This window comes from Phlebotomus papatasi, chromosome 3 (genome assembly GCF_024763615.1).
Source record: "Phlebotomus papatasi isolate M1 chromosome 3, Ppap_2.1, whole genome shotgun sequence".
Lineage (NCBI taxonomy): Eukaryota > Metazoa > Arthropoda > Insecta > Diptera > Psychodidae > Phlebotomus > Phlebotomus papatasi.
The window spans coordinates 64,389,362-64,411,749 of record NC_077224.1 but is presented as its reverse complement, the minus strand read 5'-3'; the positions used below and the strand labels follow the sequence as shown (position 1 = coordinate 64,411,749).

General features: G+C 32.2%; 1 protein-coding gene across 2 annotated transcripts; it reads right to left on the bottom strand.

Annotated features, from left to right (window-relative positions):
* Positions 1-11,406: 11,406 nt before the first annotated feature.
* LOC129805174 (uncharacterized) lies at positions 11,407-21,889 on the bottom strand. Of its 2 annotated transcripts, none has more exons than XM_055852931.1 (3): positions 21,553-21,889; positions 19,962-21,161; positions 11,407-19,340 (listed from the first exon to the last, which is right to left on the bottom strand). In XM_055852931.1, the coding sequence occupies exons 2-3, from the start codon at positions 21,135-21,137 to the stop codon at positions 19,233-19,235; spliced, it is 1,284 nt and encodes a 427-aa protein (XP_055708906.1). In that variant the 5' UTR covers positions 21,138-21,161; positions 21,553-21,889; the 3' UTR covers positions 11,407-19,232. The 2 variants fall into 2 exon arrangements, with proteins under 2 accessions (XP_055708906.1, XP_055708907.1); XM_055852932.1 differs by having other exon boundaries at positions 11,407-19,331; positions 21,553-21,888.
* Positions 21,890-22,388: the final 499 nt, after the last annotated feature.

Genomic DNA, 22,388 nt, shown 5'->3' with positions numbered 1-22,388 from the left:
TTTTGACTCATGAATGAACTTGAATTTCTGTGTGGAATATTAAAAATGATAAAGGTCAAATGTCACAGTTTTCTTGTGTGCAGAAATAAATGGCGAAATATTGTGAATAGTCTAGAAAACTCATTCTCATCGAACGTTACTATTCATTTTAAATGGAAACCAAGAAAATGTTTTTAAATTGTTATCATTATAGTAGTATGATGGATTCAATCAATGTGGTTTCTGAAAGTAAATTCATACTTTTCAATCAGCATCTGACTTACTATCAATTCAACTTTTCCATAGTGTTCCGGGAATTGATTCTCTTCTGGAAATTAATTTAGTCAAATAGGGCCTTCCGAATGAGTGTTCCCAAACTTATTGTTTTCATTTTTTTTTTTATTTTCGTCAAAATATTTCAAAGAACTACGAAATTAGGCTGCAGAAAATTTGAAAGTACAGAGAGGACTTCCGTGTTGGGTGACATTTTCTGGATCGAAAAAACCCACGAATACACTTCTAGGACATAGAAAATTTGCATTTTGAAATTTTCCATGACTTTTCCACACTCATAGCCACTCGTTTTACGAATTGTGTTCTTTTGACGATAAATGTAAGAACAAAAACCTTGGTATCTTTCCTGGATCTTCTGGTACTGTACGTTAGAAAAAGGATAGGTAGGGGAGACTGGGGTAAAAAGTCACAAAACGGATATTTTAATTTTTTACAAGGTACCCGTCGCCTCAGAAATTCTAATTAGCGCAAGTAGCGTTCTACAAATTTGTGAAAGTCATTTCTTTCCATTTTGTAACGAAATACATTTATCGAGCCGTTTTCTAAAAGGTAATTTTGTAATCATACTCAAAAAGTCAAAAATTCTGGTGAAAATACTAGTATCAGGCATAGGGTAAAATTATCACATTTTGGTTCGGTTTATTACGGGCTCCTGTAAATTAAAAAAAAAAAAACCTAAATGACATATTTTCATAGAAAATTTATTCCTCTCAACCTTTGTAGAAGAGCGTTTTTTCTCTATCTAAACGAGAAATGCACTTTTCGAGTTATTTTCCAAAGGCTATTTTTAGCAAGAAAATTCTATTTAACTATTCTAAAAAGCCGAAAATGGCGAATTGGGCGAGAGGAATTTGACGAAATGTGCTGAAGGGTTGCGGATCAAATGTCACTTACAGTAGACTCTCTCAAATTTGGGCATTTGGGACCGAAATGTCACCCGAATTAGCGAGAAATTCGGGCATCAAATTGTTTGAAATGCCACGATTTTTTGTTCTTCCGCATGCCAATATTAAGTTTACATATTCATATTTATGGTAAATTTCATGAAACCTTTATAGTGCAAAATCACATCGTAACTAAAACAAAACATGGGAAAATTGTGAAAAAATATCTTTATTCGAAAAAATGAAAAATGTCGGTAAACTTTTTTCAAATTTAACTGCTGCCCGAATTAAAAAGTAGCCCGATCTTAAAAGAGCCGAATTAGCGAGAGTCTATTGTAATTGCAAAATAAAAAAGAAACAAAAAAATCGAAAGAAATCTTTTGTGTTCTTATTTTTTTTTCTTCTTTTTTTTTCAGAAATTGAACACTTTTTAGGTGTAAAAATATATCAACATTTTTTAATGTTAATTTTACACCTTATTTAGGGTAAAATTAACATGAAAAGTGTAACTTTAACCCCAAATACACCTAAAAAGGGTAATATTTACACCGATTTTGGATCAATACCGCAGGGTAAAATTAACATTTCAGGAATGTTATTTTAACTTTTTCGGATTTCTCTCACTCAGTGTACTTATCTATTCAGAAAGGACTTTTCAAATAGGTTGGTTTTGATTCTCGACCATAGAACACCCTTTAGGTCACACTTTGTCGTAATGAGTTTCTCTACGCTTCTTGCTTTCTTGTGTTTGCTTCTGTTAAACCCGAAGGTGAAACTCCTGAAACTCTGCCATCAGAGTTACTCGCATGAATTATATCCTGGAATACAAATATCTTACTTTGATGCTTTTTCCTCGCATTTACCTAGTGGAATCTTAAAGTTTGTGCCTAGATAAGTGCTATTCTGTGAAAATGTCCTCACAATAATAATAACTTTTACTTGAAATAAATTCTACAGAATTTTGAAAATAATATTTGTGAAGAGGCGTCGATCTCGAGGTAGACCTAGGACAAGGTGGCTGAATCAAATTCAGAATCCTGCCTTGGAACGCATTGGGATCGAACCCGAACATCTTCCTGAAGTGGCGGAGAATCGACATGCGTAGGTTGCTAAATTGGATGTAATAGGCCCGCGACCCCAATAGGGCACGGGCCCATCAATCCTAATAAAAAGTGAAGCTATTTTTGGCTTTTCCTTGTAAAAATTTTGCAGATACTGCACCGTGTCTTAAACAAATTTGCTCCTAGTTCTTGTATTATTTCGGCGAACATTATGAAATATGTATTTTTAGATAGCTTTTAATGCACGTTTTCGAAATATTATATATCGAACTGATAAGTCAATTCTCTTTAGAAAAAAACTTGCCAATAGTCTTCAGTGCTTCTGTGCAAAAACTTATGGAAAAATTAAATGTCGAGAGGCCCCTGCAATAGGGATAAGCGGTTGAAAGCGGTTCAATTCGAGCTGTAACATAACGAGCTGAAATTCATCAATGATATTTGCGAATTTCACTACTAGTTAAATCCTAATCAAATTATTATATCAAAACCGTAAAAATATACTAAAGTCGTAAGTAAATATTAAATTTGGTCATATCCATGGCTCCACGCTACAACAAAATCCTGACTTGAACAACTTTCACTATGTTTTCATTTTGGAAATGTGCTAATAATGAAATAAATGTTTATCTTACTGCGAAACACATTCATTGTGTAGGTTTTCCGCCTTTTAAGGAACAAAGATGTTTGTTTTCCAATTGATCTTCTGATGAAGAATAAAACATGGAAAACCTCCGTTGGAGGATGGAACATTATCGCAAACGGTTGGTTCATTAACCTATTAAGGTATGACCTTTTACCAATCCTGTTTGTTGAGGAGTTACAAGAGAGGAAGGCTATGAAGTGCCCTTTGACTGAATGTCACAATAAATACCATTCTGATTGCTGTTTTCGAAATTAGGCAATGCTCTCTTGCTCAATTTGAGTGATGTGTCAACAAATATATTGAAAAGGTCCTTTCTAATTGGAAATTCCAGAAGATTATTGATTATTTGCCACCATTCAACTACACTTTTGCCCTTTTACCTCAGCACAATAGTGGATTCCTAAGAATTGTATCACGTATTAATGGGAACACCCTCTGCATTGCATTATTACCAAGAAATTTTAATGTTCTGTGATAAATAGCATGTTTGTCTGATATTCAAACAATTTTAGCTTGATGTACGACAGTTTTTCTATGAATTTTACCCGCTTCGCAGTATCCATTTTCACTGAGTTTTCATGAAAATATTAAAAAAAAAAACACTTTAGATTACTAATTTAAATCTTAGATTTTCAATAAAGACTTAAATTAAATGGAGATATTATGATATTCTATAATTCTGGATTATCACACTTTGTAGCTAAATAAATTTCAATTAAATATTTAAAACAAAAAGTTATTAAATAATGGATATGACTCGGTTTTGTTTTGAAAATAGCTTGTATATATTTTCATAAAATAAAGAATCGTTTGAAATAACGTGGAAATGTTTTACGCATTCTCGCTATCCCAAAGTAGTATGTATTTATTCATAATTTTTTTTTTTAAATCTGAAGCATTTAGTAAAGCGAAGTAATTAAACTTTGATGGTAGTTTTAGATCCATAATGACAAATGGTTAAAGATATCGACTTTTGGTTTACAATGATTCTCCCATATGACGATATTCTTTTCAGATCTTTTTGCACTTTTATTCCTACCATCAGTAAAAAAAAAACCTTTCCATATATGTTTTATTAGGACTTCTCTGAAATTTGCCAGACTGATGTATGCACAATTCGGTATATTTCAGTTGTGATAAACAGGGAAATATTGACCAGTTCTGTTATTTCCCAGAAATTTCCTGTAATACCCTTTGGGTAATTCTAATGTCTCTAACTTTAATGTCTGCAAAGGCGTAAATTGATCCAAGTGAGAGTGTATTTTTTCCTTCTTTCAGCGTCCAAAGGAGCGGAAGAAAAAGAGAATTTTGTTAATTTATCCCTGGCATCTTTCATGGGGCGTGCTATTGTATGTACATGGCATGTGGAAATGTCAAAGGTCGTTACCGTTGTTACCACATCCACCAAGAACGTTTCGACCAGAGACGCGCGGTAACTTTTCAATTTCACTCGGAGGAAAATACCAAGAATGGCACTAATTTTGCGTGGGTTGCCCCTGTACATGTCCGCATAAGATTTTCTCCTTTTTCTCTTTGATTTTCAAATACATCTAAAAGACCTTTTATCATAATAAATGATACAAAATAATAAACAGATGTGATTGCAACACCTTTATACAATTCTCTCACCAATTATTTAATTCAATTTAAATATATATATATATATATATATATATATATATTGTTGATACTAAAAATGTTTTTATTTCATGTTTTTGGTTGTACTTGTTTAATCAGTATATAAATTCTCAAAACAGACAGCTTCATAAGATTTACTCAATAAATTCTAGGAAAGTCCTCTTTGGTATTTTTGATTCATTGTAAATATATTCAATGTTTGCTATTTATGATATGATATAACACAACAAGACTGAAAAAATAAAGTTATCAATGACCAAATCATTTTGCAAATTATACTAAATCATATAGGTATGATGCTGATGGATTTGATGTTTTCAGATAACTTCTCTCTCAAATTTATCCTGTGGGTTCGTTCATTATTAACTTCATTTCCCCCTTATCACTCGCCATGGTCTTCAAAATATTGTTTTGGCAGAAGTTAACTCTTTAAGGACGATTGGAACACCGGTGTCCCATAAAGAAAATAATTTTTCCTGACTACCTAAAGTTATTTTATTTCTTATGTTTATACGTAATTGCAAAGTAGAAGGTTGAAGGAATCTAGGATATTTTTTGCAAGTCTCCACCTATTTGCTATATGATAAATATTTAAGCTCTAAAATGACGAATTTTTAAATTCTCATAATGAAAATTGATTTGAATTATTTTTTATACTTCCATTCTTTTTTAAGCAAAACTGTTTTGGAAAAGGAAACTACAATACTCAAACATAATATTTTTCGTTAGAGTGAAAATTATCAGTCATTGGTATCGTCAGAAAAATTACTTAAATTTTTGGGCTATTTTTGTCCCTATCGTTCATAGAGACAAAAAATACATCAAATCAGTTTCTGTTTGCTTTACGAAGGTTAGATGTAAGACGTTTTACAAGTTTTGTTTATCGGTTTCATTTTTATTGCTAATTTTCGGTCAGCGAAAACTGTCTCGTCCTTAAAGGGTTAAGAATGTTTTGTGTATTTTTTTGAAACAACGAAATATTTCAAATTCTATTTTAAAATTTCTAATTCTAACGATGAAATGAGTGAGTAACTAAGGCTGCTCGACTGACGATGGATATATTGCTAGAGAGACACTAAATCTTTTACAAGAATTTTGAATTGTAAGTACTCTTAAAATGGTCAATACAGAATCTCATATACTACAAGCTTATCCGAGATTTTTGTATTTATTTACGCAAAGACATGTAATATCTCCTGCGATAAACCTTAAAATGCTTAAAATGGATTTATTAATCATGATTGATTTTGGAGAATATGATACATATCAAAAATATTTCTTGCGTCTACCACCGTCCTTATAGCATCGGCTATCAACATCCCAATCTCCAGAGCAAGGCTGTGTAAAACTCCTCAGGTTTTATGCTCATCCATAAGATGTTTGATTTTTTACAATTAAGGAAAAATAAAATAAATAATTATATATTTTGCTTTGACATCTAAAAATACGGGAGGGGCAGCTTTTAAGAAGTTTAAATTCTAATTATCCTAATAGAAAATTTAATTTTCTATTAAAGACGAAATTTGGTTAGTGTACCAAATTTTGCCTTTGTAAATAAGCACCAAAACCCTTTATTTGTAGTGTAACATTTTTAGTAATATTAAAATTTCCTGTTATTTCTTTTTTAGAAGTGTTCTTTGGAGTTCTGTAAAGTAATTTATCATCTTTGTTTTCTTCAAATAAATTCCTAAAATATTGAAAAATGAATAAAAATAATATAACTGGTGTCTTTTTAAGTTCGAGCAGTAATACTCAAAATTAATCAAAATCAATCTCAAAATGCGATAGAATCAAATCCAAAGGGTTAAAATTAGAAACCCTTCGTCCTGCGAATCAAGAAAATTCAAGTCATCTCGTGGAACAATTTGTTAAATTGTCGACCCTGAAGTAGAGATATGCCATGTAGTCGTGAGATCAAATCTTGGCCAGAGCAAAAAATGTGGATATCTGGATAGCCTGGACAGATGGAACTAGAAAAAATCAATCCCAAAATGAGATAAAAAAATCAATCTCAAAATCGGATGAAAACAAGCTCATAATGCGATAAAAAAATCCCAAAATGGGATAAAAATTATTCCAAAATGGGACAAAAATAATCCCAAAATGGGATAAAAACAATCCCATAATGCGATAGAAATAATTTCAAAATGCGGTAGTATCAATCTCAAAATGCGATAAAATCAATTACATTTTGGAATATATTCAATAGCATTTTGGGATAAGAACAATCCCACGAAATACGAAATATGTGGTCCAGCTGGGAAATATCACTTAAAATTTAAATAATGGTTTATAATTAACGAAAACAAAACAATCTTTAAAGAACACTAATCAATTTTAGGGTAAATTAAGCTAATTCAAAACCTGTTCCAAATGGAAATTTTCGCTACTCTAAATAGAAACGTCATTGTTTTCATGATAAATACGGTACTTAATTATTATATTTATATATTTTCTATACCACAGTTTCATTATTTAGTTAATTTTTCTCCAAATAAAGCGAAAATCCATTCATATTCACAAATTTTAATTTGTTAATTTCTCAGAAAAATTAAAAGTGTACCATTTCACCATGTTTTCCAATGAAAAACACAATGAGGTGATTGTTGTTTATTCGTTTTGTTTAACATTTATATCATATTTCTGGCTAATTTTAGTTAAATTAAGTGCTATTTTTTATTGTTAACGGTTCGTGAAGTTTTCAAATGAAATAATTACCTATTTCGTGAACAAAAACGGTTTTTTTTAAGTGTCTGCAAATGCTTCAAGAGGAAGCCCTGGAAATATGATTTCTTTGGAGAGATTTTCTTATTGCTTTAGATGGGAGTGGAGAAAAGACCAGGAATAAGAACAAATCCTGCACTCAGAAGCAACTCAACAAGGTTTTGGAAGCCTTCCATCGCGGTTTCACTTACACTGTTTGTCTCCAATTAGAAACTTTCTCTTGTCTCCATTTGGATTAATTTGTTTCCAATAGAAGCATTTTACACTCGCGTATTTTTCTTGTATTTAAGAAGTTTTCAAATTATATCAAAAGGATTTTCACTAAACAGTAACATTTTAGAAGAGTCATGGAGCAAGTTTATGTAATGCTCTCCAGTAAAAATATGAACTTAATAGCATCGAACAGACTGGGCCATTGCTCTTTTAATCGATTTTCAAAGAAGCAATGGAGAAGTGAATATGACACCTTCATTGTTTTCGATTAAATAACTCACTGAGAACAGCGCCATCCAGTGTAAGTAAAATGTCCAAGGCGGGAAATATTTTTAGTTGTTCAAAACAATGTAATTCACATTATTCACATGTATTTTATACTAAACTTTAATTTCACTAAGCCTAGACTCATTTTAAATGTATTTCAAAATTTTTCACAAGAGTTTTATGAGTAAAATATCCTTTGTTTTGATTTTTCCTGGCATCAGCTGATTTCGATGGTGGTCGATGAAATTTCGAACAGTGAATTCAAATAGAGAATGTTAACGGACTATGTGATATGGAATTGTCAAGAAAAAGCAATTGACCGGGCAATTGCTTTTTGCTTTTTGTTCAAGGTATTTAAATTTGACTAATTTTACTAAAATATCATTTTCTTTTATATTGTCTCAGAGAACGGAAAAAGATCAAATTGATGCAAAAATTGGTTTGATTCCGCAATTTTTTGAATATTTTTTCCACGTCTAAAAAAGCAATGAAGAAGTAAAAAAGCAATGACCATGTAAAAAAGCCCAGTCTGTTCGATGTGAATATGTTGAATCTTCTGTCAAAGTTAAAGCGTCTGGAAATGGTTTTGAATAAGGACATTTACCCTAATGAAAAATCTTGAAGGAAAATCATTTGCCTCCCCACAAGGTACAAGACTGCTAGTAACACAAGAGATCTGTCATATTTTTTGTAAAACTCTTCAAATTATATCCAATATTTTTAACGATTTTTGTGTTTATACATTCAAAAACGAATAAATATTTAAAAGAAAGTAAAATTTCATTGACTATTTAAAGATAAAATACATAATTTTAATTATTTTACTTGTTTTAATTTAAAGCTGTCGGAAATTTGGAACACTTAGGGTGAAAGGAACGTCTATTGACACTTTAAGAACTCGTGTCAGCACCTATTGACACCCTACTCTGTACCATTTGGGATATGAAATTTGAACATCTCTGTTTATAGTAAAAGGTATATTACAGAAAAATCGTTATATTACTTATATTTTACTAGATACATTAAATAATTTTCAACATTTTAACAAAAGTGTCAATAGGGGTTCCCTGTCGAACAGACGTTCCTCCGACCCTACCCTTAAATGAAATTCAACTAAACAAATTAGTGTAAATAAGTAATGTTTATCCTTATACATATTACTGAGAAACTACAATAATTTATTCAAAGGTATTTTTAAGGTGAAAGGTAGATATCAGCAAAATAGTATTGTTATGATCAATATTAATTAACTTGATAATAATTAAAATTAATTAGATTAGTAATTAAATCAATTTTCTGCTTAATCTCCGGATTGTATGTTATTCTTTTGTATTAAGACGCATGAATACATTCGTGACTTTATACAAAATTTAGAAAAGTTCAGCTATCTCATTAAGATGTCAAAAACAATTTTCAATACAAAAACAAAAGTGTCTCAAATGTCAACAAATCCTCTTCTAGATAGAGAAAAGTTTTATCAGGAGATATACTTTGTTGTGAACCTTTCTTTTCCTTAGAGAGGCAATTGATTTCTGAAGAAAAATTCTCCAGAGCTTTTCTCACAAGCATAATTAAGAGGACAAAGGCGAATTAGGGGTGGTATAGAGGTCAATCTCCGCATGCATTTTCCCAAATTGTTCATAATTCAATATATCCATCAAGATTGTGAGGCAAAATTGACTATGATTGACCTTCTCAATTAATTGCCACCCCAGAGTGAGTTGCTTGACATCTTTTCCTGGCCCCAGGAGTACTTTGGTATTTGCAGGTCAGAGGCAGAAGCTAGTAAGTAGCGCTTTTGTCTCGAGTTTTGCCGGGTGATGGCCTCATTTGAGCTTCGACCTAATTTTTTTGCCATTGGTGTTTTCTACCAAAGTGCTTCTTCTGTTAACATTCATGGGGTATTGAGGCCTCCTGCAAGTTACGTAAGAAAAGCAATAAAATATTCTCTATTTTTTGCTTATTGGGTTGCTCAATAAATTTTTACAATAGTAACTAGTTCGTGAACAGTGCCTTGAGAGATGTCATGTTGTACAGTTTATGCAATCAGTTTTATTGTATGCATTCATAATTCATATGGCCATATCTTCAACATACTTCACAATATTCTTAATGCAACTTGACAAAATGGTTATCGATCGAAATTTAATATGGAATCCATTGAACTGGGCTGTATATAAATAAATCCACTTACTATTGTTGTTCATGGGTTTTGGGGATGAGTGTAGAAATTGATGGCATCTGTGACATACCCATGAATGTTTACCACACCTCCGACACCTTCTGTTTCAGAGAATCACCTTTATCGTCCACCTCAATGATAATTGAAATATCGAAAGCCTATGTCAATATTTAGTCAACACTTTTCAGACTTATGTTGAACACATCACTCTTCTTCATTTCAATATTTTCTAAGTTGATGGAGGGTACGAATAGAGCGGATATGGAGAAAATGTAGAAACACCATTTTAGCAATGATTACACATTTTAGTCCTCTGAATTCATTTAAAAGTACCTGGAAATCAAATTTGCAGAAATTTTAAAAGATAATTGTATTTTCAACATATACATTTTATTGATTCATTTTCATATATTATCTATATAATATATTTAATACAATATATATGTTTTATACATCAGTCATTGTCCTCAGTATATTTTTTTTATTTTTTGTGTTACCATTTTTATCTCACTAACAAACACAAATTTATCTCTCATCAACTATAAGGAGGAGAAAATAGGTATATTTTTCACTGTGACTAAAAATGAAAAATTATAATAATGAAGGATTATGGGAAAAATGAAGTAGAACGTGAGGTAAAATATACAAAAATAATTCTCTGTGAAAATATTTTGGACTTTAAATTATATGATGGTAAATATTACATTTTTTTAAAATTTTTATCTCCTGTCTAAGTTTCCCCTAAAATGTTGTCGTTCATCAGAATTTATCAAAATATATTTTGATATTTATTTACATAATTTTGATATATTTTTTGTTGGTAAATTTTTCAATTTTCCATCCGTCTCTCAATCAAATTGCTCGCTCTTGCCATTCTTTTTTTTTTCTTTATTTCTATAATTATTGATTTACAAATAACTTTAAGCATATAAAAGGATATGTACAGAAGCCTCAAATTTATATTAAAGTCAACCATAGAGGAGAAAATCTTTTTTTTTCTTGGTAATCTTAATTAATTTATAATCATTATTATTGACTTATAATTCCATGATCCTTATTCTTCCGACCATCAAATGTCCTAAATTGTATTCTTTTCTATCTTATCTTGAACATTTAGTTTGTGCAGAAAACAGCTTCTTCTCATGTGACTTTTCAATCTTCCTCAATTTAAAATTTAATGCAACCAAAAAGCTCTAACGTCGCAAATTCCAATTTTAAAATGATTTTTTTTTTATATTGAAAAATTAACACAATTGAGGAACAATGGTTCCATTTAGTGGTTCCCCAATTGTAAGCCAATTGATCAATTTTCAGGTAAATAATTAGGCACACTTAACAAACTGGAGATATTTAAGCATTTGCTTTCCGATTTCATATTTTAAACATAACTGGAATGTTCAATATTTATATTGGTTTGAGCGGTTATCAGGGGAGATTTTGGGTACTTTGAATTAATTTTAGGTTATTAAATTGTATTTAAATTATCTATGGATATTTGTGATAATCATTCAGTAAAAGCCAATAAAGTTGTAACATTTCCACCGTTTTACTCTGGAGGTTGGTTATCAACGTTAAGACGGCGGTAGCCGCTATCACACAAACAATTAAATTCCTTGTTCACCTATATCTGTCAAAATTTTTCTTTCAAGAACTCTAGCTCAAAAGCAGTATTCGAAATAAATAAATTAAATAAAATAAATAAAATATTTTCAATTGCAGATCATTTAGCACAGACATGTACTAAATTAGTTTTTGATCTAAATTTAGTTTTAATATCAAATAAAAAAATTATCTAAAGAGAAGCCAAAATAAAACCAAAAATTTTTTATAGTAAGAGAAGAAATCCTTCTATTAAAATTCAGTACAGTACGAAAACTTTTGCTACTTTTTTAGTACAGTCGAAATTCGATAAAGATATTCAAGTAAAAATTCCATTTTCGTTATATTAATACATAAAAATAAGTTTTGTTTAAAAAAAATTATTAGTACCTAAAAATTATGTTTAAAATAATTTTATCAAAGAATAAATTTATTTGATAAATAATTTATAAAAAATTTAATGTAAAATTTATCGAAAAGTGTAGACCTCGTAGAGATATTTCTATCACACTTACATCAATTATCTCTATAAGCTGATTTGTAGTAATATTTGTTTAAATATTTAATCAAAAAATTGTAGTTAAAAATTGAATTTAATTAAATTTACAAAAAATATATTTTTTGTAAATTAAAATTTGTTTAATTTTACTCCAATTGGTTGAAATAGAAAAAAAGAACATGGCAAAAAATTTTCTTTCAAAATAGGAGTAAACTGTGTGAAAATATTTGATTCTAAAACTCAGAACTATCAAAAATTAGTTAAAAACTCAAATAAAAGCCTATTACCTTTCAATGACGAGTGAGACACCGGTGTCCCAAAAACAAAAATATTTTTTGACTATAGAAAATTATTGGTTCTGTTCAGTAATAACCTTTAGAAGAGACGAAACTACTCCAAAGCCAAGCCAAACATAGTCGAAAATCTACTGGAAGACTAAAGTGCAAGTTTTCTCGTACTAGTCGCTTTAGCGCTGATTGTTTTGTAATTTCGATTTTCGGTATTTTTGACACTTCAATCATCAACAATTTCAACAACAGTGTGTAAACGTTTGCTGCAAAAAGTCAACTTTTGTGTAGTTTTGTGGTACAGTAGACTTTCCCAAATTCGAGCATTTGGGACCGAAATGTCAACTGAATTAGAGAGAAATTCGCGGAAATTCGGGCAGAAAATTGTTTGAAATGCAACGATTTTTTGTTCATCTGCATACTCATATTGAGTTTATGCTCATTGCTATTATAAATTTCATGAAAACCTCTTAATAATGCAAAATCACATTAAAGGTAAGACAAATCATGACAAATTTGAGTATATTTGCTTCATTTGATAGTCATATTCGAACTTGAAAAATATCAACAAACTTTTTTCGAATTTAACTGCCGTCTACTGTATTTCAGGATTGCAGAACGTTTTAATTGAAGTTTCATTAAAATAAATATTACTGAACGAGAGTATTATGTCCTCTAAATAACCCGAAAAATTAATTTTTATTTTTGGGACACTCGTGTCCCAATCGTCATTAAAGGGTTAAGTGACACTGGAATAGGCTCTCATTTGTAATTTCATCATCTTATTTTTATTAGTGAAACATTTCAACCTCTGTTACGTGGCTTTTTGATCTCTGTTAAAGGTATCTCAATATCCGATTAGGCCAGGTTCTGGCTTTTCGAAGCAGAGGCCTTCGGTTCAATTCTTGTTTGAGCGAAAACGTCAAAACTTTCTTTTACCAAAAAAATAATTTGGACAGTAATATAGATTTGGAATAAAGATTCATAAATTAGTATGAAGCATAATAGAATAACACGACAAAAAATAACAAGAAAAACACCTATATTTAAAATTTAATTGATAATATTGGTGTTTCAAAAAATTAAATTTCCAATTGATCTAATAAATCTTCCCAAAATCTCCCATCAAATTGTAACCTTACTCAAATTTCGCTGAGTGTGCCACAAAGGATGGTAATAATTTTTGTTGTTGTTGAGGCCATGTAACGAGGGGTTAAGAAAGAAAAGCTCAAGAGGAAAACCAATCTTTCAGTATCAAATATCTATAAATATGTGTTGTTTTCTCATATACAAAAAATATCCCTAATACCTACATCTATATTGGAAGAAAATAATATTAGGTAGCATCTATCAAACTGATGAAAATTTTTTTTATAGAAATATTCGTTTGTTTAGTTTATCTCTTTCTCTCTCTTTTATAAAGGTACGTTAAATATATTCAGAAATATACTCAGACACTCCACAAAGGACATTCAATACTGCTCCAATGATTTATTTTCAGGGTGGTGTCTTCTACATCAAAATATATAATTCGAACCAAAAAAAGGGAGAAGGTACACAACTAGTGCCTAGCCTAAGGTACCCACAGAGGTCGAATTCGTAGACAGCCCTAAATATTTAATATTAAAACCTGGTGGTGTTGTATTTCAAGAATGGAATTTAGTGTAATGTGGGCGTTTAATTAAAAATAATTGCGCCCAAAATTTTCTTAAATAGGAATAAACTTGTTAAGCAGTATTGACGTCTTTTGTCCCTAAAAAGTTCATTTCTTTTCCACCTCAAAACCTTTAGAGAATTCCCACCATTAGGTTCAGAAAGTGTGGAGGGAATTTTCATTTATAGGCATTTTCTTTAGCAACATACATATACTCCCCGATGAACTCGGGTTGATTCCTCCTTTTTTTTCTAGTGGTAAAAAGGAGTTTGGTGTAATGCGCGTGCACTGAAAGAAAATTCAATCACCTTTTGGAATTTTCCAACCCACGTACATACTGAACCTCTGGCGAGATATGCGTATTTTTCAAGCCCAAAAGGAGACTCTTGGCGTAGGCAATTAATTGGCCATGGTCTCATACAAAGACAAGAATCAGTGATACTAAAAGAAAAAATATTTCTCACCATAAATCACTTGTTGCATTTATAGGGGCGAAAATAAGTCCTACTTTCACTGCAAAAACTGCCACAATATAACGATATTATAGTTTTGATTTATGCGTCAACATAATATAATACCCAAGTGCTGAAGGACAATTTGACATCTTAAGTTATCCTCCGTAGAATAAAAAGAAAGGGTTATTGAGACCTTGAGCAATTTAAATTATGATGTCAGTAAAAATAAATCTTGTCTTTGGTATGCATAAGTTATTTTCTACCAAAATCTCTAATTGTGTAACAATTCAATTATTCTGAATATTTTTCCATATACTTTTTAGTGGTATATATTTAGTCAAAAAAATGTGTACTTTTGTAGTTATTGTATGTCACTAATATAGCCGCAAATATTATAATTATACTTCCTCACATTAGTTGATAGCTAATACAAGCCCAGGCAATTATTACAACACTTACTATACTTCAATATTCTTTGTAATTGGTTGTTCTATTGACTCAACATTGTCATATTGTATGCTTATTAAGCGAATATTATCTAATAGTTTCTTTTTTCTTTTGCCCTAAAATATTATCAAAGCCAAAAGTAGTGCTGTAAAGAAAATTTAATCGCAATTCCCAAACACAAATCACCGTATATGGGATCATTAAATCATTTATTATTAAGTTACTTTTGAAAAGAAAATCGTAAGTTTTTTAGAGTCTATTTTTTTGTAATCTTTCACTTGAAATCAAAAATACATCCTATCTGTGATTTAGGATTCAGAGCGTATAGCAATTCCTTAAGAAAACGAGAATGATAGGTTGACGGCAGCTATAACCAATGGAGTCTACACACTAGAGAAATTTATGTCCAAATTGAAGGAAATTCCCTATGCTTGTGTAGAAAAAACTCTTCCATATGGACATAAATTTCTCTATTCTGTAGAGACCATAAATATTCTCAGGAAAAAATATTTTGTAAAATTGTTTGTAAATGTTTGTGAATTCCTATTAGAGACTTACGAAATGCTCGTAAATCATGTAATCCACAAACAAGTTCGTAAAAGATTCGTAAAAAATACAAAGAATGTTCGTAACATTTTGTCATTTGTTCGTAAATTTTTGTCAGACAAACAAAAATTTACGAACACAATTTTACGAACATTTTTTGTATGTTTACGAACATTTACAAACAAATGTTTGTAAAAATACAAAAAATGCTCGTCAAATGATCAAGTTACGAACAATGTATATGAAAAGTACAAAATTTTACGAACTTGTTTGTGGGTTATGCCCAACGCACAATAACTTTTGTTGGTAAACATGTTTTGAAATTTTAGTGAGAGTGAGTGAGATCTAAATCTAGTCATCTCGTTCACTCTTATAGGTAGTTCCAAAAACATGTTTATAAAACAAATGTTATTGTGCGTTGGGCATTATACACACAGAAATATTTTTTTCTGTGTGGAAGCAAAGTAAAAATATTACAATGATTGGTCAGTCAATTGGTTTTATACCAATAATACGGATTTTTGTATTCTCAGAAAATTATGTGATTACACAAAATATTAATTTTTTTTTATATTTTTTTAATAAATCATTTAAAGTTTATTTTAACATTGGAAAATAAATAGTTTTTTTTTAATATAGCTTTTAAAAAACTTTCAACTATTCATTAGCACAGCCATTTTGAAAATTATAAAATCATCTAACTATCATTTATTAACCATTTAAAAGTAAGTTGAAAATTTTGTTTCTGATGGGAAAAGCTTGTAAACATCTTAACACGTTTTATGTCTTCTTGGCCAGTTCTTAAGAATTTTTTGCTAATAAGCAATTTTTTAATGGCCCATTAAAAAAGAAAATTTTTGATTTTTTAAAGATTTTTTTTTAGAACTGAAAATTGTTTATTACTGACTCCTTGATGATTGAGCAATAAAAGTATGAGCCAATTAAAAACGTTCTCCCTACTGTGAAAAAAAAGTTTTCAAAAAAACTTTTTGTGAAAAAAAGCAGACAAGCAAATTTGGTACAAATTTTTTCAAAAGGATGTTTTTTAGAAATGTGATAATTGATAATTGTCTCCCAATTATCCGAATAAAAGCGGGCACTGTAATCAAGTTTCCTTAATGTATGTGTTTTTATTTGCTTTCCAGAATGCAAATAAAATTTGGTTAACAGTTCTTAAGGCCAGGATGACCTTTTTGGCCAAGAACTGGGGTGAATACTGTTTAGTGATAATGTACAGTGCTAGGGAGTGAAAAAAAAATTTCCATGACCAGTGTAAATCTGGAATCTGAAGGCTTCATTTAGTGAGTATACCATGAACTTTCTTTTTAGATGTCCAGTCCATCCACCGGGGACCGCGATAAATTTTTTTTCCACAAAAGGAAGAGAATATCTTTTTCGAATTTTTGCTGGGCCCCAAATGGACATCAATTTGATAACGAGCTGTCAATAAAAAAAGCGTGAAGTGATTGCATTCGTTATAAAAGTGTGTTTTATTCAATTTGAGAAAAAATATTTTAAAAGAGAACTAGCACAGCTTGTTTTATTCAAACGTCCTCTCCGTAGTATTACTCTGAGGTCATTTATTGTTGGATAATGAGCTGGCGTGATGGATATTCTATGGGGACACTTCCGGTAATCGCCAGTAGAAATTTATTTCACCTCAAGAAGAAAAACAAATTTTCTGTCTTGCCCAGAGCTTTCAATCCGGATGTGGACCTTATTCAGTGGTCGACTAGACTATGTTTTTGATTTCCTGAAAAATAACGAACTTCAGGAAATCAAAAAACATAGTCTAGTCGATCACTGAAGAAGGTCCACATCCGGACCGAAAGCTCTGGGCAAGACAGAAAATTTGTTTTTCTTCTTGAGGTGAAATAAATTTCCACTGGCGATTACCGGAAGTGTCTGCATAGAAAATCAAAATTTTTATCTCAGAGTAAGGGAAAGGGCCGATGCTTCGTATGATCCCAAACTTCATAACGAGAACACTTTTCCTATGTTTTTCAAGAAATATATTTTAAAAACTGGGTACTTTTTCCTGGATAAGGAGATTTTTTCTGATCTTCTATTGGGTATTCCTGTAGTTTAATTTTTAGAAGTAAATTAATGTTTAATCCAATAAAAGAATAAAATATTTCAGTTCTATCGCGTTTCTGACCGTCTATAGCTTTAATTTCTTATACGGGCTTCTGACCTAAGGCTTAGCCATATGACATAATTACTCTGATTTCTTATCAATCATAATTTTTTTGGAAAACTTTAATTTGGGATTGGATTATTAAAGATAACTGACCTATTAGGTTCTCAAAAAGCAATAAAATTGCTTTGTATTTAGGATTTTGATACCTTCGAGAACTGAGCTAAACCTCTAGTCTGAAGACCGCTTTAGGGTTTATCCAATCAAAGACCATATTAGAACTTAAATATATTATAAATTTGAACTTTTTAATTGTAAACATTGCCTTAACCTTATGACTTTACGAAGATCTTCTTAATTTTTGGATCAAACAAAAATTATTATTCAATTAGTGAGAGATTTGGTTATTGATACGGTGAAGTGTGCTTGAGAATAGAATATTTTACAAGACTAGTTGCTATTATCAATGTACACAGTCCTTTTTTCTCTTTTAGTTGATGTTTCAATATCTTTGTTTAGTTCAACAGGAATAATGCCGCATAATTAGGATAAACATGTGACCTCAAAGCCACATGGTGAAAAATAAAATTGTCCATAAATGCCATTGAGAAAGGAAAAAAAAAATAAAACATTTGCAATGCTAGACACTTGAAATATATTACGCGATTTATTTCAAAGAATCTGTTATTTTAGACGAAAATGCATATTTTATTATTTATGCTTTTATTACTGGACTTAATGGTTATGCTGTAATTTCTTTTATAATTAAAGCAAGTTTATATTTTTTTTCTGGTATATCAATGCACATTTTCTCTTGTTCTATATACAAATGTTTTTGTTTTTAAATTTATCATTATATCAATAGTCCTTCATAAGTATTTATTATTTTTTTATTTAATTTTATTCAAGGAAACTCTAGCTGCCTTTGGAAGGGTCTTTCATAATTTTCCTTATAATTTATATTCCTAAAAATATTTACTATATTTTGTTTAGTTAGATAACCTCACATCATATAACCATGTCTTTGTCAAATCCTAAGAAAATATAAGAATGTGCAATTCCATGGAAGCACTGGCCACCATGGTAATCACATCTTCAAGTCAACCATCTGCTATTTTGCAATGATGGAAATGCTTTCTGAAATCAAAATGCAATTCACTCCTAACATTAGATTTTATTCTTGTTAGATTATTATCTTTAAAGCTCGTGTTATATAAGTGTACGTAGAAAAAGAGGACTCCATTCGTTTTTAGGGAGGGCAATGGACAGAGTTTAACCGAATTCGACAAGTTTTGAGAGACTGGCATAATTGTTTTCGCACAAAAGACTTGAAAAATTTAGCTATTTTCGCACTTCAACATTCATAGAATTCTTTTTTTTTATTAGTTGTTTTTATTTTCAATAATTCGTTTTCTTAAATCTTCCATCAGTTTTTTTTCTTTTTAAAAATAATCAGTCTTAAGTCAAAAGATCTTCTCTATGTTGAACAAAGTGTTGTTTAGATAGTCTAGAGGGGGTGGTTTGGGGAAATTAGATTCCTTTATTTATAGGTCCTACCTTGTCAGCTAACTTCAGGTTAATGGTATAGTTGTTTTTTTGGAAAAATGGAAATATGTGGCTGTTTTACCTCTATTGAAGGTGGTTGTTGTGTTACCGGAACTCAGGGTTGAGGGTAGTTAATAGGTATTATTATTATTTTGTTGTTGAAGGGTGGTTGATTTTCTTACACTGCCATTCTCTTCAGGCCATCCAACTGTTGCGCCAGGCTCTCCTCATTTGTGACAAATCGCTTTTTCAACCGATTCAACTGTTGCTGCTCTTTCTGAGCATTCTAATCAGCAAGTCCAAAGGAGGTAAGGTAAGGGTTATTTCAAAGAAAGAGAGAAGAAAAAGAGAAAATTCAATTTACGTTAACCTGATTATAGGCCTTTAAAGTCAGGGATTCAACAAAAATTTTGGGCTAACGTGCAAGGGATTCGAAAAATCGTGGTTTGCTTAGATAGTTGGGAGAGCGAAAAAGTGGTGAAATTATAAGAGGTCTGCTTCCATTCACACAGATATTCTGACTAAAAATAGAACCCCAGCCCATTTGCTGTTGAATGGGGTGCTTGAGGCGGTTGGGGTGGTGGCAAAAATAAATCCAATGACGCCACCACAAGTCAAATTGAGCCAGTACAGCGGCGCCTCCTTGGGCCTAAAATAATGGGCTCTCCTAGGGGGTGGCGAGGAGCTTTCACAATTTTGTGAATGAAACGAAAGTGAGATGGTTAGATGGGATTCAGCCCACACTTCTTCTACCAACTCTCCCCTCTCTATCTGCAAATTCCACGCATCATGAAATTTTCCCGGGGAGAAGGGAAGCTCCTCCTCCCTTTTCCCAAAAATCTTTAGTTCTCGAGACGGGTTCAATTGCGTTCTACAAGGGTCTTTTTTTATTGAAAGATATTCTTACCTCTTCTAGACTGTGTTCCATGGCTATGAGATGCTTGATGGTGTCATAGACTGACTGTTTTCCCTTGCCTGGAGTTCTCTTCTGGGCATCCTTGGGCTCCTCCTTGGGTGCAGCATCACTCTGCTGCTTCAGAAATTTCATAGCAGATGCCGTGAAAGGCTGATGAACTGGTGTTGCTGGTCGTGGAAGAACTACTTCCTTCTGTCCACTTCCTTTGACCTCTTTGGGCGTCACAGCTGGGGCCACTGTGACTACTTCTTGCTTATGTTTAGTCACTAGATTTAATGGTTTTCGATCACTAAACGCCACAATAGGTCCCACCTCCTTCACTGGCAATACACTCCTCTTGCTGTCCCAATTTATCCACTCATCCTCATATTCGGGATCTGAGTCGTATTGATGGAAAGATGCTTCATTACCCTGGTGCCAGGAATCTTGGGCAACTGGTTGGTGTTTGGGTAAACTCGGCAGGGTTTTGTGGATAGAAGCATGAGGATTCTGATGTTCCTTCTCATATGCCAGATGCTTCAATTCTTGCACATCGTCATCATCATCCTCTCGCATATTGCCATTGAGTCTCTGATTTCCTTCATAGGGATTATAGTTGTAAGTGTCCATTTGTGGTGAGTCAAAGTACCCACCAGCATCGCTAAAGTCACTGTACTCCTCAAATTCCCCCTCGTCATTCTGATCTGGTGATGCTGCGTTCAATTGCTGATTGTAGGCTATGAGATTCCTGAGAAAGGCAGCATTGGCATTTGCGAGGGAGTCTTGTCTGGCAGCTGGTTCGGCATACCAAGTCTCCTGGCCAATAGGCAAACTATTCTCATGAAAGCGATCTCTCTCTTCTTCCTGGAGCATCTCCTCATGGAGATGGTCCATGGGATTCCCAGATTCTTCTCCACGGTCATCATAGTAGCTATAACTCGGACCTTGGGCATAGTAGTACTGTGTTGGTTTGTATTCTCCATGGTAAATCGGTAGCCCATATGCTTGGTACTGGGCTTCATAGGGACTGTAGTCATAGTACTGTGGCACAGCTGTATAAATAGGTATAGGACTCAATTGCAATGGGATACTACTGGCGCGATGGTAGCGCTTTGTACCAAAAATTGGGTATGCCTCAGTTAGGAGGAGCATCGCCAGTACACTAAATCCAACTGTGATTCGATTCATTGTTAGGCTCCTATGAATCGATATCTGCCAATTTTCCAAGATTCATATTGAAACAAAAAAAAAAAGGAAAAAAGAGTGAAAAATTTCACAATTAGTCCTTGGTACATGCAGCTAAATCCCTTTTTAAGCTGTCACGCTATACCCTTCAAAATAAAATAATTTCGGAAATAACTGGCAATTGCACAATCAGTATATAATAATAGCTTGTGAGAATTTTCACTGGAAATCTATAAATGGAATTTAGGTCATAAAATCCAATATGACCTATTTTCAACAGGTTTTCTTGCGTACAGCTCTATAGGTTCTGATTTCACGAAATGTCGAAATCAGAAAACACATCTCCCACCCTTAAACTAAAATACATCGACCTCAAAACCGCTTATCTAACCACTGTGACACCATTTAGGTATCTTACCTTTGGTTAGATCTGTTGATAGAGGCACCTCCAGTATATAATCCAAATGTAAAATCACTATGTAAGACCGTTACAATGTTATAGGCTGTTAATGAGTCCGTTTTTTTTTTGGCAATATTCTCTTCTACTTTAACGTCATGCACTCCAGTAACACTCAATTAAATCAATATCTTAGACACAGCACAAGTTCCGTTGTCTTTTAGGTATTATCACTCTCTACGGGGGTAGGGTTGATTTTTCACTCAATGAATGCTGCTGTGAACCAAAAAAAAACTTATTTAGAGAACGGGATTGCACTGGGAATGTGTTCCAGGCAAAATTCTCACGGAGTGTCTCTTGGTTGTGCGTTGAACGTGCTTTTATAGATTTTCCCGCGCACCGCACCTCTATACCGCTTGTCTATCGCCCACACGTTCTCAATGAAATTCTCCCTCCGAATTTTCCGGCAAAATTGGTGGGGATGAAAGCTCCAACACATGAGCACATGCTGGAGGGATACCATGAGATAAGAGAGTGCACGTAGAGGAAACACCAGATGCCAGAGTGAGGAAATTCTATTAAGTAACATCAAGAGTTCAACAGTATGGAGGGGAAAGATTCCCTGTAAGGGTATGTGTGAGTGCAAAAATTTTAGATTCAACTGGGATTGGTTGACGGACTGTACAACAGCGATCAATAATCAACGGATGACGTCGACAAAATAAGAACATGATTAGGAAAATTGTGTTGCTCAAACCGACTTTTGTCAATACGGCCAGATGAAGTGAAATATCTCAACTGTCCCTTAAGGGATTGAATATATGGACAGGATATCCCAGTCATTGGACTTGCACAAT